Here is a 26,237-nt window from a genome sequence, read left to right as displayed (position 1 = left end):
GCTTAAACTGAGTATGCAGAAAGTGTTTGAGCTCAGTAATAGCGTGAGAGAAAGGACCAGTAAAGATGATATCACCCACATAAACCAATAGGGCGACAAAGGAGGAGCCATGACCTTTTTTTAAAAGAGAGTAATCGGATTTCGATTGAAGAAAACCAAAGGTGATTAAAACGTGAAAAAGTTTTGAGTACCATTGGCGTGAATCCTGTTTGAGACCATAAAGGGACTTGTGAAGCTTGCAAACTAGTTTGTTGTGAGAGGAAGAAGACTCCCCCTATCAAAGGTAGCCAAGAGGGAGATCCATATAGATTTCTTAAAAAAGATCACCATGTAAAAAGGCATTATTGACATCAAGTTGAGCTAGATGCCAACCATGTGAGGCAGCGAGAGCAAGAAGAACCTTCACAGTTACTAATTTGGCTACTGGAGAAAAAGTGTCGACAAATTCCAAACCTTCTTGTTGGGTATAGCCTTTAGCTACCAAACGAGTCTTATGTCGCTCAAGAGAACTATCAGAGTTAAATTTGATTTTATAAATTCATTTGCATCCAATGGTATGTTTATCAGGAGGCAGAGGAGTGACGGTCCAGGTGTTGTTAGCTTCCAGAGCGGCCAACTCGTCACGCATAGCCAACCTCCATTCCGGACACTTCATTGCTTGATGATAGTATTGAGGTTCAACCTAAGAAGAAAGACTGAACACAAAATGTTTGTGGGAATCAGAAAGGGCCTGGTAAGAGATGGAGTTAGAAATTGGATAAGGCTGAGAGAGTGAAACAGATGGAGGAGAACCAACAAGTAAATTATAGTGATAATTCTGCAAGTAATGAGGTGGATGAGTCTTCCTAGTAGATGTGCGAAGAAGAGCACCAGCGGATGAGGAAGGAACAAGTGTGGGAAGATCATTAGATGGATAACCATCAACTGGAATATCAGAAATAGCGGGGGAATCAGGAATAGGGGAAGAAGTGAGGTCGGGAAAAGGATGAGCTTGGAGGGAGGAGTGAGGCAAAACTAAATCAGGAAAGGGATCAGTAAGTTGATCTGAACGTGTAATAGTATAGAAAGGGAAAACTTCTTCATGTAACACGGCATATCTGGAAAAGAAAACTTGTTTGGTCTCCACATCATAGAATTTATAACATTTCACACCAGCTGGATAACCAAGAAACACACAAACCCGAGCACGAGGGTGAAACTTGGTGCGATAAGCAGCTAAGGTGGAAACAAAGGCTAAACAGCCAAAGACGCGAAAGAGGGAATAATCAGGAGATGTGTTGTAGAGCAAATGGAAGGGGGTGTTATGTCATAAGAGAGGGGAAGAAGTTCTATTAATTAAGAAAGTCGCAGTAAGAATACACTCGGTCCAAAAAGGGACGGAGATGCAGGATTGAAAAAACAACGATCGAGCCACATTCAAAAGGTGTTGATGTTTTATTTCAACAACCGAGTTTTGCTGAGGCCTTTCAACACATGAAAACTGGTGCAAAACTCCTTGAGTTTGAAAAAATATAACAAAGGATAACTCAGGTGCATTATCAGATCGAAAACCTTGCTTTTGGCATTAAACTGCGTAGAAACCATGTTAAAAAAACGCGGTATCACAGAGACAACTTCAGATTTAGTCTTTAATAGATAAATCCAAGTAAATCTAGTACAATCATCAATAAGAGTTAAGAAAAAACGATGACCAGTATAAGAAACAGTTTGATATGGTCCCCAAATATCACAGTGCACAAGATCAAAAGGACATGTTGACAAATGATTATGAGATTCAAAAGATAATTTACGTTGTTTAGCTAGAGGACAAATATAACAAGGATCGGATTTATGTAATTTAGTTACATCACAGTTTAACTGATCCTTCAAAAAATCAAGTCTCTTGAAAGAAATGTGTCCTAGCCTATTATGCCAAAAATGGGCAGAAATATTGTTTACAAAAACATGAGAAACAAAATTCAAACTTTGAGCACTGAAGACATAGAGATCCTGGATTTTGTCACCCTTGCCAATCGTCCTCTGGGTGGAGAGATCCTGGATAACAAAACAATCAGGAAGAAAACTTACTGTAAGGCTAGAGTTAGTAACTAAAATACTAACAGAGATTAGGTTGAATTTGAATTGAGGAACAAACAGTACGTCTTTTAGCATAAGGTGAGAATGCAATTTAATATCACCAGCAAAGTGGACCAAAAGTTGAGAATTATTGGGCAAAGCAACAGTAGTGTGTGGGATAACATGCAAGGAAACAAAAACATAAGTTTGAGAGCAAATATGTCGGGTGGCTCCTGAGTCTACAATCCATGATTGAGGTGAAGAAATTAGAGGATTTAAAGTCACAGAAAAATAAATACCTGCCAAGCAGTTGGATGTAGAAGATGTCGGAGCAGTAGTGACTGTTGCTGAGCTACTCAGGTGTGTAGAAAGCATTGACATGAGTTGCTGATATTGAGTAGGGTCCAAATTCTGAACAAAACTTCCAACAGAAGGAGAACCTTGGCTATCATCAGCAATAGAAACTTGATGAGCAGCATCATGAGAATTTTGGTTGGTTTTGGGTGCGGGGCCAGGTGGATAGCCATGGAGTTTGAAACAACGAGCGATAGTATGACCAACAATCTTGCAATGAGTATAATAATATTTGTCCTTGTTCTGATTCCGGGGAGCACTATAATTATGATTCTGAGGGGCATTGTAATTCGGATTCTGGGGGCACTGTAATTATGATTCTGAGGGGCATTGTAATTCGGATTCTGGGGGCACTGTAATTAGATTGAAATCTCTGAGAGGATTGTGAGCAAGGTTTATGAATTTTTGTCTTCCCAGATTTAACCGTAAATACCATCGTGTCAGTGGGAGTATGCGAACCCGAGGCTTGAGTAGTCTTCCTTTGTTGTTCCTCTTGGACAACTAGAGAAAAAACACGATTAATAGGGGGCATCAGATCCATGAGGAGCAGCTAACCACAAACTTGGGAGAAAGAGTCATCAAGGACCATTAAGAATGACATGATATACTCCATATGGTGGAAATCAATAAGATTTTTAACGCCACCACACGAGCATTTCCCACAAGAGCAATTAGGGCGGTAATTGTTTAGTTCTTTCCAAATGGTTTTCGGCTTGGTGAAATAAGTGCCAACGGAATCCTTGTCTCGACGCAAGTTCATCAATTCTCGTTTAAGCTGAAAAATATGCAAGCCGTTTCGCTGTTGAAAACGATCCCGAAGGTCTAGCCAAATTTCTCGGGCAGAAGCAGCAAAAATAACACTTGCAGAGATTTCCTTGGAAACAGAATTTAGGATCCAAGAGATGACCATGTTATTATTCCGGGTCCAAGAGTTGAGCAAAATAGGATTAACACTTTGAGGTTCAGGTATGGAACCATCGACAAAACCCACTTTGTTCTTCACGGATAAGGCGATCAACATCGCACGACTCCAACCGATGTAATTTTCACCGGTGAGCAGCTGCGAGACAAGAACTTGCCTGGGGCTGTCCGAGTGGTGAATATAATATGGATTCGATGGTTCTTAAAAAACGGAACGAGACGAACTGGTACGAAGACCAGAATCGGAAGCAGTCGTCGATGAGTAACTCTCCATGGAGCACTGACCAAAGCATACCACCAATGCAACTTAAAAAAAAATTCACTGGGAAATTAAAGCCGTGTACACAACCACAAAATCCAATAAAAATTCTCCACCTGAAGCCAACAAGGAACGCTGCGCCAACCAAACAGATTCAACACAAATTTTCCAACAGAATCCAACAAAAAATATTTCCCCCAAGGCCAACAGTGAACTCTGCGCGGAAAATCACCTTCGTGACCAGCCAGAAAAAAAAATCCAATCTATACTGAGAACACCCTCACTGCCAACAGTTTTGTATCTCCTCAAGGACGGAAACGCCCAGCAGCGAAATCCAATCGGTAGCGTAACTAGACGAAGAGAAAAATAAAATAAAATTAGAAGAGGTACGAAAGCTAACCTCTTTGCCGGGAAATAACCAACGGACCCAATGGAGGGAGAAACCAGCCGTTGCAGAACGCCGATGGCCGAAAATTGGTCACTGAAAGCAGAAAAGCTTCGTCGAAATCTGTCCTCTCGGTAACGGAACAAGACGAAAAGAAAATCAGAGGAGGGACGAGGACTAACCTCTTTGCCGGGATGTCGATGGCCGAACCAGACGAAAAAATAATCAATGGAGTGAGAACCACCGCTGTCGAACACCGATGGCCGAAACCAGTCGTCGAAAATTTTGGGGAAAGAGACGAGGAGAGGTCCGTCGTCCGAAAATAATCAGAGAATGAGGATCATCTGCTCTTATACCATATTGAAACCTCAAAAGGGAAAGAACCGTTGAGTTCTGTCGTCAGGGAGGCGAAGTAGAGAAGACGAACAGTGAAAAATTAATTTCTCATTCCTTTAGTTTACAAAATACATCTTAGGGTTTTATACAATGAAGAGGGGTAAAATGGTAAAAACACAAATGTTACATAATAATAAATTAATAAATTAATTAACTAATAGATTGCATTCTAATAATCATCACCATGATCATGGTCATGGTCATGGTCATCACTCTCTTCGCTATCATGATCTTCGTTACCTTGATGATCCTCACCTTCATCGTCTTGAACATGTCTAAAGCCTTGGTGAACGTCACTGTTAGGGGGGGTTAGTCCACAATGAAGTGAAAATGAAGTGGAAAATTGAATTGAAGTGAGATGAATTGCTTCCACTTCAACTCATGTTTGGGTGTTAGTCCAGGCCAGTTGAAGTGGCTGGAAAACAGATTCTAGTGTTAGTGCTTGGAAAACAGATTCTAGTGTCCTGTTCTAAATAAAGAAGAGAATGAGTACATAATTAACCAAGTCATGATTACAATTCATTATAAATTAATATACTAATTACGTGTGACTAGAATAAATTATATAAAATTAATAAAAAATAAAAAATAACATAAAGGAATATAATAAATAAACATAATGGTTTAATTAATTATAGAAATTGAATAATTAACCAATTAATGATTACAATTCATTATAAATTAATATACTAATTACGTGTGACTAGAATAAATTATATAAAATTAATAAAAATTAAAAAATAACATAAGGGAATATAATAAATAAACATAATGGTTTAATTAATTATAGCATTTGGATAATTAACCAATTAATGATTAAAATTCATTATAAATTAATATACTAATTACGTGTGACTAAAATAAATTATATAAAATTAATAAAAATTGAAAAATAATATAAGGGAATATAATAAATAAATTTAATTATTTAATTAATTATAGAAATTGCATAATTAAACCAATTAATGATTACAGTTTATTATAACTTAATATACTAATTACGTGTGACTAGAATAAATTATTTAAATTACATAAAACAGTTAAAAATAACATAAATGAATATAATTAATAAATAAATTATTTTGTAATAACATAATATATAGTATAAAAATACTTAATAAATAAAAATAAAACACGTGACAAAAAGGTATAAAATGACAAAAACTTTCCTTGCATCCTCAATATAATGACATTTGCCATATGGATCGATAAGACTATTTGTGACATAAACATCAGACTCCAACCCCAATTTGATATATGAGTGGATCTCTTTGCTCGCATCAATTAACTGCAAGCTAGCAATTGATTTCAGAATAGTGGACAATGTTGTCTGGTTATAGTTAAACCCTTCTTTTTGCATCTCACAGAAAAGTGATATGGCTTCTTCATCATTCAAATTTTGTACGTAGGTTGAGATTATAGAATTCCAAGAAATTAAATCCTGCATAGGCATCAAATTGAAAACCCTTCTTGCATCCTCCATAAGACCACATTTTGAGTATATATCAACAAGTCCCACTGACAAATACATCAGTATCAAAACCCACTTTGATCAAATGTGAATTAATTTGCCTGCCCAAATCAATCATTCCCATGCCTGCACAAGCTTTAAGAATACTAGATAGAGTGAACATGTTTGGAGTTGTGCCTAACACTTTCATCTCTTGCAACAATTCCGGTGTTAGATTATGGAAACCATGAAGAGCACAACCTGCAATAAGAGTGTACCATGAAACAATATCAGGTAGCAAAATTTTCTCAAAAACCATCATAGCAGCTTCAATATCTCCTAATTTAGCATAAATATCAACAAGTGCATTGACTGAAAAGGAATCAGCATCATATCCAAGTCGTATCAAAGATCCATTAGACATATGCAACCTTTCCATACAGCATTTACTAGTTCGCTCATTTGGCTATGCAAAGAAAAGCCTTAACTAGTTCACTGAACTGGCTATTCACAGAAGAGAAGACCTTTTACAAGGTCGCGCTGATACACTTTAGCTATCAGGTACAACAACTATCTTCAAGCCAATTTATAAAAGACTTACTGCTTAGTTCGGTTTATGATTCTACAATAAATTCAAAAACAAGATACTGATTTTTATGCTATATCTTTTAAAGGAACCATACTGACTCATGTAAGTCAGCACTGATAAAACTTCTGGATCTATTCTCACATAATAATCTCCACTCTGTGGTCTTCCAAACCTCCTTTCAGTGAAACACTGAATATCACTCTACTTTACCTCAAGTTTATTTTAAAATCGTGAGAATTTCATAGAAACAGCTCTAAGAAAACAAAATGCAAATAAGTCAGCCTTTATCCGATGGGGAAGTTTCTCCCTCAACGATATGTTGGAGACCGCCTAGCATTTACTTTTACCTAAATTCAACCACACAAATACAACACAGAGAAGTTTCTCCCTCTGGAACAGAACCCTTCTCTGTGATACACCTTAATGTGGGTACTTGATTCAGTATGAGTGAGGGACACTAGAACCCTTAGTGATATATGGACAGAAATCCACCTTTCTGTAGAGCAAAGTATCCCCTCGACATGGACAATACCAGCATCAGTTAATTGCCAGTTTATCATCCCTTGTGTCGTCAACAACACAGATGGTTATATTCCATACTTCTCCTCCAATGGTCATTGCTTCAAATGTGTTTTCTGAATTGCAACTCAGCTGCCAAGTCCTTACAGGTTTTAGATGCAAAGTTTGTGTCAGAAATTTATGTATGCTATGCTCAAAGTTTGGACTTACGATGTACTCTATTCATCAAATTCACTGTTACAAAACAATAATGAATACGGAACCACTGCAAGAAATGAAATGCCAATTATAATAGTGACACATTTTTAGAAATATGACTTTGTCACAAACAAACAGTAGCAGCAGACACTGCTATTGTGATCTTCCAATGGTTCTAAATATTCTAAATCAGCCACAATCAAGATAAATTACTCACAAAAATTAAAATTAACTCAAACACAAAACTAAATTAGTTGAAAAAAAAAAAAGGTTTTCGGATTACCTTCTGAAATTTGGGGGAAATCACCGCCGAATGGGGAAATGTAAGCCCAATGGAAGAAATCGACTCCTAACTGTCGAAAATCGAAGAAGATTGAAGGAAATCGAAGGATATCAAAACCGGAATAGGTTAAATCAAAGGAAATCGGGGGAGAAGGAAAGAGAAGAGCGAGAACGAGAAGGAAGAGGGAGGCCGAGAGTGAAAAGAGATGGAGGCCTAGAGGGAAAAGAGAGAGGGAGACGAGAGAGGGAGAGGGAAGAGAAAGGCCGAGAGAGAAAGAGACGAGAGAGGGAGATGGGGCGAAAACGAGAGATAACAAGAGAGAGGGAGCAGAGAACGAAGACGAGCGCCGAGCGAGAGGAGCAGAGCGAGCAGACGAGAGCCGAGCGAGAGGAGAAGTCGGGCGAAAATTTTCGTCCAGAGACGAAGGCTGAGCGAGAGGAGAGGAGAAAGGAAATGAGCGTGATTTTTTAGTTTCGGGGGGGGGGGGGGGGAAAGAAGCGACGCCGTCGCTCGCGGTAATTGGATGACTTAAAAAAAAGGGCGGAAACATAATTCCGTCGTTTTTGCCTGAGGAGATGAAATGGTGTTATCTCACTTCAAGTCAAGTCATTCTGGACTAACGCCATAAGTGGGATGAACTAGGTAATGCGGGGGGGGGAATTCATTCCACTTCATTGTGGACTAACCCCCCCCTAGATGACAAATCATGATCATCGTCTTCAAATGCCATACTTTCTGAATTCTTATCTTCACCACGAACGCTCCCAGTGTCTTTCCCGCGGCTGAGGGGTCCTTTGTCGTCGCCAACAGAGGCGTCGGACAGTCGTCGATTGAGATGATAGGTATTCCCGTTGCTCTTCTCCTTGAGGAGAGCCAATTTGCGATGGAGCTCCCCTTGAGGCAACTCCTTGGCTGAGCCATCCACTGTGAAATAACTCAATGTCATGGCTAAACCAATGAGGAAGATGTAAAAACCTGCAGACCTCAAGTCTCCTCTCCAAGCTGTAGACCGAAAGAGATTTGTGATTCTACAGCCTTTGAGGCCCTGCTCATGCATGGATGAGCTTATATACATGGAGGCACCCTTTACATCAGAGAACAGAGAGACTAGATGACCAATGGTAAATAATGGTTGGGCATCTGATCTCCATCAATGGAAGATCTCTCCTATTCGTTAAACGGAAAGCTCTCTTCTTCGAGCTCACGTCAGGTAGATAACCAGATACAAATGGCATTGAAGGTGAGAGTGACTCGTAATCCAGAGCTTGCAAAAGGACAAAATGTAGATATCGGATTTTTCTCTTTAACAGGAAAAGGTTACAGCTTCAACTGAAGGCGTGAGCCCTGCGAACTGAAGCGTAAGACAAGAGCGTCTGAAGCTATTCACATGCATAGAAGGCTATTCACCTGTTTCCATAATCTTTGGCAGAAATCACCCGTTTCCATAATCTTTGGTAGAAATCCTGGATTTGGAAGTATAGCTCGTGGCCTGACATGTAAATGACGAATAATCTTGCAAAGAATTCGGTTGCTTTGTAAGAATCCCGGGAAGTATCAAGGGTCTGCCCGGAATCCATGGAAAAGAAAAAAGAAAATAAAAATTTGATTATTATTATTTTAAAAAATAATTAGTGAAAGGAGGATTTGATCATATCTTATTTTCACCATCTATTTTGATTGTAATTTTGAAAATGATAAATAAGGTATGCGGGTGACGTTGTCACAGATTTTTACTCCAGCCCAGTTCCCACGCTGCTCCCCTCACCTGGATTTTCGGTCTGGGTTTCGGTCTGGGTCTGGGTCTGGGTCTGGGTCTCGTTTAACCCACTATCTAGGGTTTAATTGTCAAAGACTCGATGGAGACGGACTTTCCCTTAAGAGCAGCATCTATCTATCGTGCATTGACCAACGGCTGCCGTCCAACCCGCCTCCCTAGGGTACTTTTCTTCACCTCTTTCCCATCGCTCATCAGCTGCATTTTCTGTTTTTGTTTCTCTTTGATGGAGATTCATTCTTGGTTTGAAGAAAAAACAAGACGGTTTTGTTTTTATCCTCAGGATGATGAACATCTTGTGCTCATGAAGCATCCTCGGGTGCACTGTGCGACACTTTCCACACGAGATTTCTGACTGATCGCTGCTTTCTTCAATCGCGTTTCTTTTAATTTCGTTTTCTTTATTTCCGGTGCAAGTTTACCTTTTCAATCGTTAGCCTACGCATATCTGTTTTCTTCTTTTGTTTTTCATACATGAAATTTCGGTGATTTCAAAACAATTTTAAGGATTTTTATTCTTTTACGAGTTACATGCAATGGACAGCCGAGTTTTGGTCCTTTTATCTGCTGCTCCATTTGCGTAGTCATGGAGATATCCTACAAGTGTGGAACGTAAATTCGGAATATTGTCAATCTTAAATGTTTGAAGTTTACATTGTAAAACTGTTTATCGATGAATGGATGCTGTTTTGTAGACATGGAATGCGATACTTAGCTATTAGAATAGACGACTCCATTCTAATAAATATGCTTCTCTCTTAGATCGAAGCTAGTTGCTCGCTTAAAAACATCAAAACAACAATCTGTGTTCATCTGTTTTCTCCGAGTTTCATCTTCGTCAATAGGGGTAATTTCCAGGAACCAAAGGAGGTAAAATGGTCACTTGTTGCCTGGTGATCTAATTGCCATCGTGCTAAACTAGACATTCTTATTGAAGGAAGAAGAAAAGATCACGCCGGCCAATGCGGTGACAACCTGCCCGTTTGCAAGTGGGTTTCGATCCAACAGACTACTTGCAGGTGTGTCTCGACTCTCAGTTGCAATCACGTTTAGTATGGGATTTGACTAGAACCACACCTTTAATGGACTAGTAGGAATTAGCTTAGATTTTTATGAAGAAAAATAGAATCACAAAGATCGAATCAACGATATCTTGCATAACCGAAATTCCAAAACCCTTCGGTAGTATAACTTCTAGTATACGAGGCATTGATCTGCATATTCATTTCAAGTTCCAGCAGATAGAATCGCAAAGATCAATTCAACTACCTTCCATAATCCAATTATCTCCTTGAGTCAAAACTATAGATACGGCGTTCTGATTCTTGGATCTTTCGTGAATATCTGGGGTTTGGTTTTGAATGAATGCAAAATTTGTGTCAGTGATTCTGTATTAAGATTTCTGGCACTGTTGAATGGAGAGGCCCAGAGCCGTTTTCCTTTTTCTCTTCTTAATTAGGCAAATGGAGCGGTGTTGATGATGAACCAAGAGAGTAATGATGAAGACACCAATCCTCTTGCGGTCTTCTCAGCTGAAGAGATAGCAGGAGACACCGAGACAAATACTCAGCTGAAACAGCTACACGACCTACAATCAATGAACTCGAAATTGGTGATTAGGCAGCTTCCCTCGCAGGGCCTGTCCTTCCAGCTCTGGCCTGCCGCATCAACGCTTGTCTCCCTCTTGGATAGCTACCGCCTACAGCCCAAGGAAAGCCCCCTCTTCCCCATTCTCTCTTCCATCTCAACACGCCCAATCCGAATTTTGGAACTTGGTTCTGGCACGGGGCTTGCTGGCATAGCTGCAGCTGCTACCTTGGAAGCGGATGTCATCCTTTCTGATCTTCCACATGTACTTCCCAATCTTCTGTTCAATGCTGAGGCCAATGCTGGTGTGGTCTCTGCCAATAAAGGTGCTATTAAAGTCCAGTCTATCCGGTGGGGAGAACCTGAGGATGTTGCTTCCCTTGACAACTTTGATTTGCTCATAGCAGCTGATGTAGTGTACCATGACCACCTCTTTGAACCTCTCCTCCAGACACTATCTTGTCTTCTTTTGCGAGGTGGAAGTAGTGGTAGCTTTCTCATGGCCCACCTCAGGAGGTGGAAGAAGGATTCAGTCTTCTTCAAAAAGGCTAGGAAGCTGTTCCACATCAATACTATACATTCAGACCCTCCATTACCGGGCGACCGTGTTGGTGTCACTGTTTATCACTTCTCTGTAAAGGATGATCATCATCGGAAAAGGTTATCATAGGATCCCATTTTTGATTCCATCTTTTTTCTTCAGAAATTTTAAAAGAGAATTTCTCGGAAGTTCTTGGGAGAGTTTTCTGTGAAGAACTAAATCAAAGCTCGTAGCCGATACTGTATTGTTCAAAGGTGGATGATGGCCTGTTTGTGCTGCAAGATGTCAATTTTGCTCCCAATGCAGTCATGTATAAGACTCATCATATGTAGGATTAAAGAAACAACTTGTTTGATAGTCATTATACTGTGTTTAACATTTAATCAATGAAGAAAGATAATTAGGCAAATTTAATAATATAAATAAAATTTATTTTTGATATTATAATTATATTATACTAATTTAAATAAATTGAATTTATTGTAAATTCAAATTTAACTTAGGTATACTTATTAATAAAATAAAAATGCTTTTTATTTTCAAACAAATAATATTATCTAATGGACATATTTAATGTTTATTACTAATTAAATAATTTTAAAAAATGTTTATAATATATATTTTATAATAACTTAATTCCAAATATTTATATAAAATATAAATAGAAACATAAAATTATATAATTATATTAAATTAAATAAGCATATTTATTTAAATAAATGATTTAAAATAAAAACTTATTATAATATATGTTATTTAAGTTTTGCTAATAAATAAATAAAGTACATTTAATGTAATTTTAAAAGTTATTATATATATTATACTAATGATTATAGTTATTATATTTCATTTTATCATGTTACTAATATTTTTTTATAATAATAAACATATTATATTGTTACATTCATCACAGATTTGTAATTATTTAAATAATTGGAATATAATACTATACTATAGCTATTTATTTATTTTAATATCTATTTATAATTCAAAATTGTAATTATGAGATTATAATAATTTAAACGAGTGGGTTAAATTTAATATAAACTAGTACATTTAAATAATTTAACTTGATAAACTTAGAAATAAAGATATATTCTTATATCTTTATTATCATGTTCTCTTACCTCATTCTTGTATCCTTGGCCCTTTATCAATTCAATCTAATTTTATAAAAAATATAGAAATTTTAAAAATATTACAAGATATATCATAGATAAAATAATAAAATATAATATTAAATAAAATTTACTAATTTTTTTTTTAAAATAATTATTTTTATTGCTTAGATGCCCTTATTAAGTAAAATTTTATATTTTTAAAGTAATATTTGATAATTTCGTAATAGCCCATAGTGGATAGGGTTGAGGAAACTGGCCCAGCCTTGAGCCTCCCAGAGCTGGTTGATTTCCCGTTTTGGGGAATTACGACTTGGGATGGGGCCTGGACGACCCACACACTTAGAAGGTGATAATAGACACAAGCTGACAAACACATGGCCCGGTAGCGGGAAAAGACGCCAAAGCAAGTCCCTGTTCGTGAGCTGCGACTGCTGGTCTGTGAAGTGCAATTGCAGAGAGAGCGAAGAAAGTTGATGGATTTCTCTCTTCTCAATGAAGCATTGGAGTCGAAGTCGTATGAAAAAGTTGCAGACTTTTGCGACGAGCTCATGCTCCAAGTAAGTTATTTCTATTTTTTACTTTCTTCTTTCACGCTAATCCATTATTTCCGGCCAAAAGAAGCTGAAAATCCTCTCTGTGGGGCTTTCGTTTAGAAATCTAAGTGCTAGAGACAGATGACCTTTAGTTTTCCAGTGAATGAAATGTTATGTTCTTTCGTCTCCTTGATGATTCAGGCTGCGGCTCAGGGCATTACTTTCCAAGATGAATGGCCCTACTCTATTCATCTGTTGGGTCATCTCTACATTAACGACGTGTAAGTGAAAAAAATATTATATTTTGTTGTTGGGCAATTGATGGTTGTTGAAATTGAGCTGACAAATTTTAGTTCGTGCTGAATTGAGTGCTTTCCGTTATTCATTTATTTCATCCTTTTTTTCTGTTGTAACAGGAATAGTGCTCGTTTTCTGTGGAAATCAATACCTTCACCGGTTAAGGAGACCCGACCAGAAGTTGTTGCGGTTTGGAAAATTGGGCAGCGGTTGTGGACACGGGACTATGCTGGTGTCCATGAGGCCATTCGAGGATTTAATTGGAGCCCCGATGTTATCAATTTTGTTGCGGCGTTCTCAGGCAAGTATTATAGTTTTATTTTCTGTTCTTTTTCATCCTCAGCAGTTCTTAAATTCATAAGTGTAGAATTAAGACCTGGCTTTCTTAACATTCAAACGGACAAGAGAGACTTTTGGCTTCATTTTGATCCAAGTTTGCTGTATCTTTCGTCTATTGCAGTCAGAACTTGGTTTTAGATGATAACAGATGCAATGCATCCGAACTAGACCATGAACAATACGTTTGCCATTTCACACACAAAAAAAAAAAAAACTGCTGTCATGGCTTCATTCGAGGTTCTCTTTAATAACAATGGGCCGACTATTGTTGGAGAAAAATAAGTTGAGCATATCAACTACAAAAACATGGCAAAATGAAACCCAGGGGCTGGTTGAATGGCACTATGTTGACATGCTTTATGTGGCTGTTAGTGCCGTACTTGTTCCAGCGTAATGAGCAGGAGGTTCAATATTCTCTGGAAACAAATCAATAAAATCTAGCCATGGGTAAAAAAATCCAGTACTTGTCATTTTGGATGCTCATATTTTTTCTCAGCTTTCTTTTACATACAAATATTGGATGAACATGAAAAATGGAAGAGTTCTTTGAATGCAAAGAGCTAAGCATGTTTTACATAGTGGTGCATGCCTTGAAAGTGATGCTTCTCCAGTGAAGTAGACCTTCAAAATTTCAACCCTCTCTATCATGGAAAATTATGTTAAAACTGAAATCTTTCCAAGGCTTATATCTAGTAATTGACATCATTCTGTCAAAAAATCTCCAAAAAAACATTGATTGTGTCTATTGTGCCTTGTAAAAAAATACTTGGATCTGACATCATGGTTTTCTACAATAAAATTTATGCAGGACCTATTAAATAAGAAAAGTTTCTGAAAGATGGAAATATTCCATTTTTACATGAGGATAATTTTCTAAATTGTGTTGGGTCCATTGTATAAAGAAAGGGGAAATTGAGATGGATGTAGTACAAGAAATGCTGGGTGACTAAGGTGGAGATTGGCTTATGAAATGCTAGGTGCATGCTGAGAGGGATGAAGCAAAATTCTATAAGAAGGCAATTAGATTGGCCGTGCTCTATGAAGCAAAATGCTGCACTAGTGGAGAAACGATGACTTCATAATATGATAATGGAATTTGAGTGGAAATACTAGGAAAGTTAAAATTTTAATGGGTGTAATGGAAAAAAAATGGACAAGAAAATAAAAAAGTTGTTCATGTTAAAAAAATAGAGAACTGTTTAAGATTATTTGGTATAATTGAAGGAGGCTGAGCGCACCACAGAGAAGGCTTCTGGTGACATTGGTCAACGGACTGTTGAGAAATAGAAAAAGGCTGAAATGAACTTGACAGACGTGGTAAGGAAAGACTTGAAGAAGGATGGTTTGGAGATGGAGCTAGCAAATGATTGTGCACAATACTGGAGGAGTTTCATATGGTTAAGCACTACATTGTTGAGATGGGCTCTGGCCATGGTTATGAAATATGCTGATTTTTATCTCTGTATCTTCCATGTCTTCTTGAATTTCAGCAGTAGAAGCTGTTGGCTACCGTATCTGGCTCCATATCCATGCAGCATATTCCATAATATTCTTTGTTTTATGCCATATTTGAAGATATAGTACATATTGGCTGTTATAGCCAAAATGTCCCTGATGGGGCATATACTGCTACTGGGGCTATTTAACTCCAATGGGAAATGAATTACAATACTAAATAGCCCTCAGATATTTCTTTTTTCTCGTTTAATTGTTTCTTTCTGGTATATAAAAAAAAGAAACTGCAGCTTTAAGCTGCTTTGGTGTTCTCCTGAAATGACCTCAAATTATCCACTATAATGCATGGTTTTCTCTGTTCTTCCTCCGATCTTGATATCTTCTCATGAGGAATTTTATAGCTGAAATAGCAGATCTTGGAAACCACATCTAACAGCCAGGAAAATGCTTTTACAAACCTATCATCTATAGCCCAGAGGAGATCAGTGACTGTTAATTAGATCACACTAGTGAAAAATTGATATCTGCTGTCCTTTTTAAGACTCAGAGATTGACTCCATATCATTAGCTTGTATTTGAGATACTGATTCTAATGATTTAAGGAGTTCATAATTCATGTTACCAGATACACTGAAGAGTCAATTATGGGGCATATAGGAAAGGGCAATTGAGTGAGTCATGGAACGATGTCTGGAATTGAACTGTACATTGCTTTGGTGGACCCTTCTTTCTTCTTCTTCTGTTAATTCAAATACAAGAACTGTGCTCTTCTTTCAGATGTGGACTTACTACTCTAAAGGAGCGAATTCAAATATAAGAACTGTGCTCTTCTTTCAGATGTGGACTTGAGTTCATTCTAGTATAAAGGAGGGGAAAATTTAGTAAATTGATGAAACCTTTATCTGTGAAAAAAAACTTAACCTTTCTCTTCTTTATACTTTGGGCTGGGTCATTAGAAAATTAGTTTTGCCCTACTTGGAAATTAAACCTTTCTTTATGCAACAGTATGCACTAGGTCAATCAATTCATCTGTCCATGGATCATGACAATGTTATCGTCATGGCACTGCCTCTGGATATGTTTGAGAAATTTGGTTCTTTTCTATGTTCGGGAACCATGATAAGTGAGTTATTAGTAAAAAAAAAAAAAAGATAATGCAAATTCTTTGCTCGCTTTAGTGGCATTAGGAAATTAGGTTTGCTTTACTGGATTGTACATCTCACTTATAGCATGAGCCATAACTCACTACTTGCGATATTTGCTACTATACTTTGCTTCTTACTTCTCCAAGTGAATTAATTTCTACAAACCATAGTACAATAGCCAAAGGTAGACTTCTTGTCATAAGGGGAACCAGCCCAATCAGCATCTCCAAAATTTCAATATTAGCATGACCATGACATTTATATAGCCGTCATTGTCCTAGGTTTTTCTTCAAGTATTGGAGAATTCTCTCCTAGGCTTGCCAATGAGATTATTGTGGTTGATGCATAGATTGGCTAATAAAATTGATAGCAAAGGTCTCAGGCCTTGTCACAATAAGGTAAATTAGCTTGCCAAGCAAGTGTTGGAACTTTCCTAGATTACCTCATTACCAATTTCAGCACATAGTTTAACATTCAGATCTATAAGAGTGTTTGCTGGTCTACAACCAAGCATACTTGTTTCTTTCGAATGGTCGAGCACGTACTTCCTTTGAGATACTACTATGCCGTAGCAAGATTGCCATACTTTAATCCCAAGAAAGTATTTCAATAGACTAAGATCGTTGGTCTAAAATTCCATACAAAACTTTACTTGCTGAATTCCATCTTTACCACTACCTGTTATAATGATATCATCAATATTTTTTTTGAGAAAATGATGTCGCAATATAAATTGCCATATTAGTCACACCTTGATTAGAATGTTTAACAAAATTAGAGTGACCAACTTCAAACCCTTAAAAACTGAACTAGAGCATGGCTTTGTTGAATTATTAAAACCAAGCACGCAAAGATTGTTTCAGCCAAACCCTATTAAATTTACATAGCTACTCTCCTTCAACCACAAATCAGAATTCGATATATAAGCTTCCTCAGGTAGATTTCCATTAAGAAAAAATATTTTTCATTTTTGATTGATGAAGAGACAAATTGAAATTGGCAGCAAGAGAGATGATAACCCTGAGAAAATTTTGTTTGGCCACCAGAGTGAAATTTTTCTCATAATTAGCTATAAGTTTGTATATATCTTTTGGCAACCAATTTCACCTTAAAACAAACAATGCTGCCATCGGGATTGTGTTTGATAGTAAAAACCCATTTATAGCTCAGTTTTTTTTTTTGGGGTGGTAGAGAAGTCAACTCTCATTTGTTGTTATCATACATGTCCTCCATCTCCTTTCATCCATGATAGCTCTTTACCTTGGATCTTTCAGAGCCTGCTAATAATTATTTGGAATAAAATTGAAGTCAATGCTGCTAGAAAGGAACAAGAACTCAAGGATTGCCTACGAATTGAAACAAAGGATAGTCTATGAGTTGAAATAAAATTTGAGATAGGATGAGAAATAAAAGGCTGTTTTTGCACACAAAAAAGGTTAGGTTTTCTAATACCAATAGGTTAGTCATCATAAGGTGCGTCATACACAATAGGTGAACATGGAGAAGTACTAACCTCTAAATCATCATTAAACTGCCTAGATGGTTGGCGGTCCAACGGAGTAGAATAGGAACCATGTCTTAGAATGGTTCATAGAGTGGTTCATAGAGTGGTTGTGGAACAAGTTGGTCCGATGGCTGAATAGGATGAGGCACACCTACATGCGGGATAAAGTCATGAGGAGATTTACTAGAATTAAAAAGGGTTTATCCTAAAAACAAGGTGATTTCAGTAGATACTATTGTTTTAACCTTTTTGATTGTGAGAGTATCCGAGAAATATACATTTCAATGCTATAGGATTAACTAGTTTGTTCTGAGTGATAGACTTTGAACAAAACTTGTACACCCAAACGCATGAGGGGGGGGGGGGGGGGGGGGGGGGGGAGAAGTAGAATTAGGGAAAAGTTTTGAGAACGGAGATTTATCATTAAGCACATTGGAAAGCTTACAATGAATAAGATAAACAAGCAGCGAGAACTGAGTAGAATTGGGGACAATTCATGGGTAGCATCAATGTTCAAGCAACTTCCAAGACATGTCGGTTTTTTTATTTTGGATATGCTATTTTGTTGTTGGGTACATGTACAAGACATTTGGTGAATAATGTCTGTTTTGTTTCAACAGGACTGAAATTTTGAAAACATATATTCATTGGCATTGCCAGATTTAAGACTTTGTACTTTCTTTTGGTATTAAGTTACGATCATGGCAGGAAAAGTTTCAAATGTTGAAAACACTGATCTATATTTCATTAAATAGAATTAAGTTATATGAGTACAACATGTTTTCGGTTAGTTGATTCACTATCATTAGATATAAGGAAATTTAGGAACAAATAGGACATTGGACGAAAGTAAAGATGGACATGGATAGAATACCCAATGCCTTGGAATTTTTGCTTGTGAACTATCAACAATGGAGACAAACTAATTGGTAGTGCAAGGACACAAAGAGGACAAATTACCAATTTTTCTAAGGTGTTTAGATGCTCCAAAGTCAATGATTCAAGGAGAAGCACTTGAACATGAAAGAAGAATGCGTATCTATGATAGCAATGGCGGCAGTGGGTGTACAAGAAGATGTAGTCATTATACTCTTGAGTTTTTTTAATGCCTCATAATAATCTTTCGTGAGCATTTTACCTTTAGAAGAATCTAAAGTTCCTTCTGCTTTGGATTCAGAATAGACAATAACTTGATTGGCATTTGGAAAGTCTGGTTTGCCATGTAGTTTTTAACACTTTTCAACTATATGATTCGACAAGCCTCAACAGGTATATTATCGGAAAATTTGTGAACCACTTACACTTCTGCCTTTGCCACGACTTTGACCACACAACTCTCAACCTCTTCCATTACTACCTCCTGTTTCTTGAGAGAACTTGGCAAAAGTTTTAGTGGTCACGGTTTGAGATTCAGACATGTCTATTCGAATTCGATGCATAGCAACACAAATACCATCAAAAGAAGGCTTGGTTGTCGTGCTCAGAATCTGAGACTTTGGCACATAAAGGTATGACTTCAAAATGGCAAGGCAGATGACTGCAACTAATACTTCCCTTTGTGTGTATGTGTTTTTTATTTTTTTTATTTTTTTATTTTTAGCTGCAATGTCAGTGCAAGGCTGGACAAGTTTCTCTTCTTATAACAATTTTTTTTTTTTTTTGAAAAAGAAGTTTCTTTTCTTGTAACAATCCTTGAAATCTAACAAATTACTCATTGATATTGTAGCCAGGGGTGGCATCGAGCTGAGCCAGCCCAAACCTGCCTATGTTCGAGCCGAGCTTGATTTAAATATTTCGAACTCGAGCTTGAGCCTAAAATTGTTATCAAGCTCGAGCCTAATAATTTTAACTGAGTTCGAGCCGAGCTCGAGCTTCAACATACATTTAAAACTTTTCAAAAAATACATGTCAAATAAGTTTGTATATAAAATTATGCATACATTTTACATAAAATTGGGAATGACCTCTTCTTAAAATTGGGCATAAGGGTGACATCGAATCCAGCTGAGTCCGAACCTTGTTCAAGCCAAACTTAATTTAAATATTTCGAACTCGAGCTCGAGCCGACCCTAGCCTCAAGCCTAAAATTGTAATCGTACTCGAGCCTAATAATTTTAACCGAGTTCAAGCTCGAGCTCTAGCCGAGTTTGAGCCTAACCTACATTTAATACTCTATATAAAATATATATCAAATAAATTATATATAAAATTATGCATACATTTTAAAAAAAAATGATAGGGGAGGTTCAGGATTGAATTTCAATAATGGATTAGAACGCACCAATATTAATCTTTTTTACTCCAAATGTTGTCTAGCTTATTTTGTAATTTTTGAATCTGGCCATAAATTTACTATGGCCTCCTTAGTGCCCCGGGTTGAAAATTTATATTCTAGGAAAAACTAGAAATGTTTTTCCTATGATACATATTTCCAAAAAAACTTTTAAATAAAATCCTATTACTATTAGTGACTTATTAGAAAATTAAAAGAAATATTTTAAAATATTCTTAGGAAAGTTAAATGGACCTCTTATTGCCTCTTCTAGGGAAATAAATAAAAATTAATTATCAATCTAATATATTACTATACTTATCGATAAAATTTTAATAAAATAAAATGTCAAACACAAAGTTGCCTCATGCTAAAAGTATTACAGTATCAACTGTCAAATACTTATTCAAAAAATTTCTATACGGTTTTCTAGCCCATCTTGGCAGGAAAATCTTACTTAGAAAATTATATGATTTTTTTAATAAGAATTTTCAATTAGAAAAATGTTTACAAAAAACATGAGACACTAATAGTCCCTAAACTTATTTCTACTAAATTTTATTTTCAATTTCTTCAAGAGCCATGAGAAAGGAGAGTTTAAGATTTTTTTTTTTTTCACTTTATGATCTCACATGTGAGAAATCATCTTCGCACGGGGGGGGGGGGGGGGGGGGGAGGGAATTATATCTCCCCTATCTCTGGTTTTGGTTTTCCGCTGAGACGATGCGGAGGGAAGGGGGTTAGCGGCGCCGGCGAGGACTTGTTGAAGGGGATGACAGCGGTGACGGAAGTAGAGGCGAAGGCAGATGAGGGGAGGAAGAAATCGAACCGACGGCAACAGAGGCGGCGACAACAGCGGAAACGAGGGGCTCGACGGTGATGAGGGGAGGAAGAATTTTCCCCTCCTTGCTCTCGCTCCCGCTCCCGACTTAGCCCGTTAACGAGCCGGCTCGGGAACTTTCGAGCCGAACCTTAATTCGGTCGACCTCGGCTCGTTAATTTAAATGAGCCGATCCAGGTATCCCGAATCAAACCGAGCCGAGCTTGAGCCGCTAGCGAACCGGCTCGGTTTGAAGGCACCCCTAATTGTAGCCTTGTTTAGTTGTATACATCTCCTGGAAAACATTATACAACTTTTTAGAAATTGTCAAGTGTGGAGTAAAATTTAGCACAAGTTTTCCAAATATCTTTTGTAGTGTCTAGATGTACAACATTGCTGGCAACAAATTCTTCCATAATAAGGATGTCTTCTTTTAACCACTATTGGTATGTTTGAATAGTTTGACAGATCATTGAGAGGAATAGTAGTAATCTTCAAAAGGAAATCATGTTTGCCACACTCATTGAAAGAGCTTATGGATTTGTTCGAATGTTTTGCCATATTTGACTAGAAAAGGGAGGAGCTTAAGATTGAGTAATAGTTACATCATCCAGTCAAGTAAAGTGAAAGGAAAACTCAGATATGCATCAAACAAGAAGGGATCAGAAACACAAAAGGGACTGCTTAGATGTGCTGAAAAATGTTTTTATATAACTTAAGAAGACTTAATGGCTAGAAGTATTAATGTAACTTAGCCGAAAGAAGACCACAAAACATAGGCCTCGGACATGCATGATATGAAATCCTGTAGACCAGAGATAAACACAAATACTAACTTAGGGTTTCAAGACACGAAAAATAGCTTTTTCTGCAGGATGCTGTGAGCTTTGTAGCAGCACATGAAAGAAGTTTTCAAACTTGAAGCAAGCTAAAACTCGGAAAAATTCAGGCGTAAAGCCTCTCATGAACTCACTTTGAAAACAAGGGTTAACTTGTGTGATTGGTGTATGAGTTCTGTCATGCAAACTGACTTAAAATTCATGAGTTTTAAGATGAAAAAAAATCAAGGTCTGCTGGCTACTTGCCGAGGCTTCATAGCAAGCTTCATTGCAACAACTTTGATGTGCTTGAAGTAACTTTAAAGGAGGTTGTTGAACAACATAATTTGAATCCTATAATCCTTGCTCTAGTACCATGTTGGACTCTGAGGTTTGATCACTTTAAGGAAGTTAGTTGGCGTGGAGAAAGAGAAAGATAGGAGTGAGAGAGAGAAAGCTAGGAAGGAAGTTGAGAGGAGAGAAGAACGAGAGAAGTTGCAAGAGAACTCGTGGAGGAAAAGCTCCCTTGTGATTAGATCGAGGTTTTTCCTTCACTTTATACGTAATGTAAGCAAAGAGTAATAAATGTTAGGAATTTCCAAACTGTCCTTAATGAAACAGCAGTCAATATATCGTGGATCTGGCGAGGGCTCCGCCCCCTTTCCAACCCCCACGGCAACCTTACTGCGAAGGTCGATCCGTGTACCGACTCAGCATAGGGTATTAATTAGGCTCCACAACTTAACAATAAAAGAACTGAAACACCCTTGTCCCTAAACGAGTACTAGTAAATGACCTAGTAAAGAACTAAACAAAATAAGAAATTACAAGTAACATGGAAGTTCTTCAACACCTTTATTTGTCTTCAAGTCAATATTTGCAAGAGACTTCTTCATTCACGTATGAATTAATGTGCATGACTCGTGTGCCTACAATGTTTTGCAGAGAAGTACACCAAGAAGATGTTTGATCTGCTGGTATCTGCATATTCTACCATTAGTGTCACTGATACAGCTCTGTTTCTTGGAATGTCTGAAGAAGATGCTACAAACTGTATGCCCTGTGTCCTTTTGTTATCTTTTTAGTGTCAGCATAAATTTTTATGACTAGGATTACTTTATCCACAATCATGAGGTGTCTGTCTTCTCATAGGCTTATGATGCTCTCTGTATTCAGGCCCCCATTGGGCTGACAGGTCTTGTAAGTTCACTTAGAAGGCCTACTGAAATCGATTTATCACAATATGTCTGACATGCCTTTTTTTATATGCTTTTATGTCATGTTTCTCTGAAAATGCTATGCATGAGTTTAAAAAGTAATATGAAGATTCGAGACAGCTCACACCTGTAGGGTGACTAGTAGTATGATCTGATGAACCCTCAAGATGGGTATGCCAGATAATGGTCATGACTGTTGCAAGTATCTGAGCTTAGTGTGCAGTAAGCACTAATTAGGATTTACTTGGCAGTCATCCTTTTCTTTTTTTTTGGTTGAATGTTGATTGGACACTCACTTTACACTCCTTTACCCCAGTAAGATTTGAACCTAATATCTAACTCTGGAACCCTTGCATGCGGCCATGGAACCAAAGATTACCAAAGCATGCCAGTATAAACTGCAAGGTAGTTATCAGAAAAAAATATAAACTGCAAGTTTTGGCTTACCTTGGCACCAGCTTTGTGCGAGCCAGCCCCTACATGGTTTGTTGCAGAACCATGGAAGTTATACAGCCTCTGATTTGCTATTGATTTTAGTATATCAGCTTGCTTATTCAGGTTATGGATTTTGTTGCCTAAACTCAGATGCCCTGCAGCACGGCTGGACAGTGGACCCTGCTTCTCAGATGCTGACTGTAAAGAAGCTGCCTGTTGTTAGAGAACAGAAATTGAACCCCAGTAAGTTGCAGCGGTTAACAGAGTATGTTTTCCACCTTGAACACTAGCCTCTGCAGATTGGTTTTTGCCAAATTCGGTTTGGATGTGTCCCTCTACATGTTTTTGCTCCCAGAGGGTCAAAAGAGAAAACGTGCAGAAACCTGTTTTTGGCTGCTTGGGCCTGGTTTGAAGAACTACACTAATCCAGTTCCAAGATTGTGATAGTCTTTGAATTTGGTATGTACTCTATGATAAATACTCAATGATAAATCTTGAAAAAGTACCGGTGACAGATTTCTCTCGGGTAATCTTACCCAGTGTGTCTATTTCATGACCTTGCTGCATAACAGGAAGCTCTTGAGTCCATCCCATATTCCCATGGTCAGTCTGTGACCAATCTGTGTTCACATCATTTCTATCAGCTGGGGACAATTGCTTTCACCATCTCATAATCACTCGGACTCGTATGGAATGAACTGGCATTAGAAACTGATCATTATTCACTCACGAGTGCCTAACCCGTTGGGTGGTGACCGAGTCGTTTCCATATTTTTACTATAGGGAAATTTTTTGGCTGGATTTGTTAAAGCCATGAAACTGTTTTGGTTCATATTATTTGAGGATACCTTTATATAAATATTGAAAAAGCAGGATACAGATGCTGGACTTGATCACATCAAAGGCTCTTGTTCCTCAGGTTTAGAGCTCCCTTTCCCCCCACCCCCACTTACCGTTCCACTACCTGAATGGTCTATAGTTACTGTTCATGTATTCTTTCTCGCATTTATGTTGCAGATGAGATCTAAGCTAACATGGAGGGACTCGTAGAGATTCCATATATGAGTCCGACTCCGAAAATGAGTTACCAAAGAATTTATTTCAAATGCAGCGGAGGCCCTTTTTTCTGTTTTTCACACGAAGATAAACGTTTAATAGGCAATGATGAAGCAAGAAGGTTAGCATTAGAGGTACAATAGGAGCCCAAAAAGGTTGGCATTAGTTCTACCTGCTGTAGCCTTTGTTGTCATTTCAATTGAACAGTTCTTAAGCACTGGTGTTCCGACCGGACTTGAACCATCTTGGGTGCGTTCGAAACGGGTTGGACTGTACGGTGGTACTTGGAGTAACTGGAGGAGACTTTAGGGTGGGTCTCCGATCCTACCTTCGCTCTCCCAATTTTTTATTTACTTCCAGGTACTTTAAACATCAGGAAGCTTCGCTGAAGTTAAGAAGCCGAGCCCTTCATAGAAAACACAGCAGATTCATCGACGAAGCCGAGCAAACATGAAGAACGCCCTTAAGAAATTGCCCACATCACAATTCAAATGATTAGTTCTTGAAACTTGTAACAGTTCTGGAGTACAAAAAATTCCTTAAACGCGCATGAACAGAAAGAGTTGACTTTCATCTTATTTTATTTTTCTTAAAATGAAGTTCCGTGTAAACTCATCGTAGTAAAAAACTCTGAAATGCAGTTTGAGTTGACTTCCTCATGGCAGCTTGGCTCCCATTAACAGCAAAAGGAGAGCAGATGTTGAGTTAATCTTGGCAGACCTTGTCTTCACTTTTATAGCTCGGAGACATATATAAACACACTCCTGGCCCATAAAAGGTGAAGAGACTGAAAGCAAAGAAAACAAGAACTACAATAATTTGGTTCTTGAATTTTTTCATAATTTTCATTCTATTGTTGCCACAAAAACACTTCTGAACAGTGATTAAGAAAGAAAAGAGATATACTCTGGAAATGTCATTGAGAGAATGTTTTTTTATTTTAGCAAATCTGCTCTTAGCCAGCGATATATTAGACGGTTGACGAACTCTCACGCATCGTTGTTTGGTGTTTCCCCTTCCTGGGTGGTTGTCGGTTGCCAGTTACAACCATTGCTTTAAAAGATCGACCTTTTAGAGAAGGCGCAACTACGTATAAGAGGGGCGAAACCGAGCGTAGATTTTATGTCTCAACACTCTCCCTCACGGGAGGCACGGAGCCCGGAATGAACATCGGGAACCCCTGCATAAACACAGGAACGCCCGGATGACAATGCGGGGATTCAAACCTGGAGCAAACCTGCTCTAATATCATATTGATACCATTCTCACTAAAAGGTCGATTTGTTAGTGCAAATGGTTTCAATACAACCTCTCGCCTTCCCGATGGTTGGTGGTCTACTTTGATAAAAATGACAACTATAAGAATGAGTCTGGTCTAACAGAGACAAGCTTAAACGTTGCCATTGATGAGCCTCTGTGATAGACGATAAACTCTGTTCGCGGGAAATTGAAGCTATGTTCGGAGGTACGTTTTCTGTTCATGAATTTCATATACATTTTTACAAGTTATTAAATTTCATCATGATAGACTCATTCTGTAGTTTATAATCTCCATTTATTTACTTAAAAATCGAAATCATGTAACGAGGTGAGCGCATGAGATAAAGAGAGAAGAGAACTGAGTACTGAATCATGTGATGTTTTACGTGGAGATACGGAAAAGCTCTTTACTAGACAAGGTTGATGTTTCCGGATGGCATAGTTGACAGCCATTTCTCTGTCTGCTAACTTCAACGAAGACATGTTTGGCCTGTAGCAATATTTGAAACAAAGTTACAAACATCTGTAACAAAGACAAGTGGCTCGTTTTTTTCTTCCAGTTCTTTTAGAGTTTGGACAGGGCGAGCAGCAACTCCGACCAGGAGAAGTGATAATGGATCAGAGCAGCAAGATCCGCCTCTTGCATAAGGTGTT

At 37.8% G+C, this 26,237-nt stretch overlaps 2 protein-coding genes across 6 annotated transcripts; both read left to right on the top strand.

The window, feature by feature from the left end:
- Positions 1-9,315: 9,315 nt before the first annotated feature.
- Positions 9,316-11,624, top strand: LOC137956987 (uncharacterized). 3 transcript variants are annotated; one of them, XM_068804673.1, is made up of 4 exons: positions 9,327-9,346; positions 9,946-10,030; positions 10,121-10,202; positions 10,643-11,624. In XM_068804673.1, the coding sequence occupies exon 4, from the start codon at positions 10,661-10,663 to the stop codon at positions 11,438-11,440; it is 780 nt and encodes a 259-aa protein (XP_068660774.1). In that variant the 5' UTR covers positions 9,327-9,346; positions 9,946-10,030; positions 10,121-10,202; positions 10,643-10,660; the 3' UTR covers positions 11,441-11,624. The 3 variants fall into 3 exon arrangements, with proteins under 3 accessions (XP_068660775.1, XP_068660774.1, XP_068660776.1); XM_068804674.1 differs by lacking the exon at positions 9,946-10,030 and having other exon boundaries at positions 9,316-9,346; XM_068804675.1 differs by lacking the exon at positions 9,327-9,346 and having other exon boundaries at positions 10,027-10,053.
- A 1,202-nt stretch (positions 11,625-12,826) lies between these two features.
- LOC137956754 (COP9 signalosome complex subunit 8-like) lies at positions 12,827-24,228 on the top strand. Of its 3 annotated transcripts, none has more exons than XM_068804360.1 (5): positions 12,827-12,989; positions 13,167-13,246; positions 13,382-13,563; positions 22,561-22,668; positions 23,429-24,228. In XM_068804360.1, exons 1-5 carry the CDS (start codon positions 12,906-12,908, stop codon positions 23,488-23,490), a joined length of 516 nt encoding a protein of 171 aa, XP_068660461.1. In that variant the 5' UTR covers positions 12,827-12,905; the 3' UTR covers positions 23,491-24,228. The 3 variants fall into 3 exon arrangements, with proteins under 3 accessions (XP_068660461.1, XP_068660459.1, XP_068660462.1); XM_068804358.1 differs by having other exon boundaries at positions 23,418-24,228; XM_068804361.1 differs by lacking the exon at positions 22,561-22,668 and having other exon boundaries at positions 23,418-24,228.
- Positions 24,229-26,237: the final 2,009 nt, after the last annotated feature.

The sequence above is a fragment of the Aristolochia californica genome, unplaced genomic scaffold (assembly GCF_029961685.1).
Source record: "Aristolochia californica isolate CCGP_79_NKW_82.1479 unplaced genomic scaffold, dmAriCali1.0.hap1 SCAF_2, whole genome shotgun sequence".
NCBI lineage: Eukaryota > Viridiplantae > Streptophyta > Magnoliopsida > Piperales > Aristolochiaceae > Aristolochia > Aristolochia californica.
Note: the sequence above shows the minus strand (reverse complement) of the source record. Positions and strands in the feature narration are given on the sequence as shown.

What these genes read in the sequence shown, in the direction of transcription:
- LOC137956754 (XM_068804358.1), top strand. Translation starts at nt 12,906, where the DNA reads ATGGATTTCTCTCTTCTCAATGAAGCATTGGAGTCGAAGTCGTATGAA. An exon ending in CATCTCTACATTAACGACGT is followed by an intron (nt 13,247 to 13,381) that starts GTAAGTGAAAAA and finishes CTGTTGTAACAG; the next exon opens with GAATAGTGCTCGTTTTCTGT. An exon ending in TGAAGAAGATGCTACAAACT is followed by an intron (nt 22,669 to 23,417) that starts GTATGCCCTGTG and finishes GCCTAAACTCAG; the next exon opens with ATGCCCTGCAGCACGGCTGG.
- LOC137956987 (XM_068804674.1), top strand. Translation starts at nt 10,661, where the DNA reads ATGATGAACCAAGAGAGTAATGATGAAGACACCAATCCTCTTGCGGTC.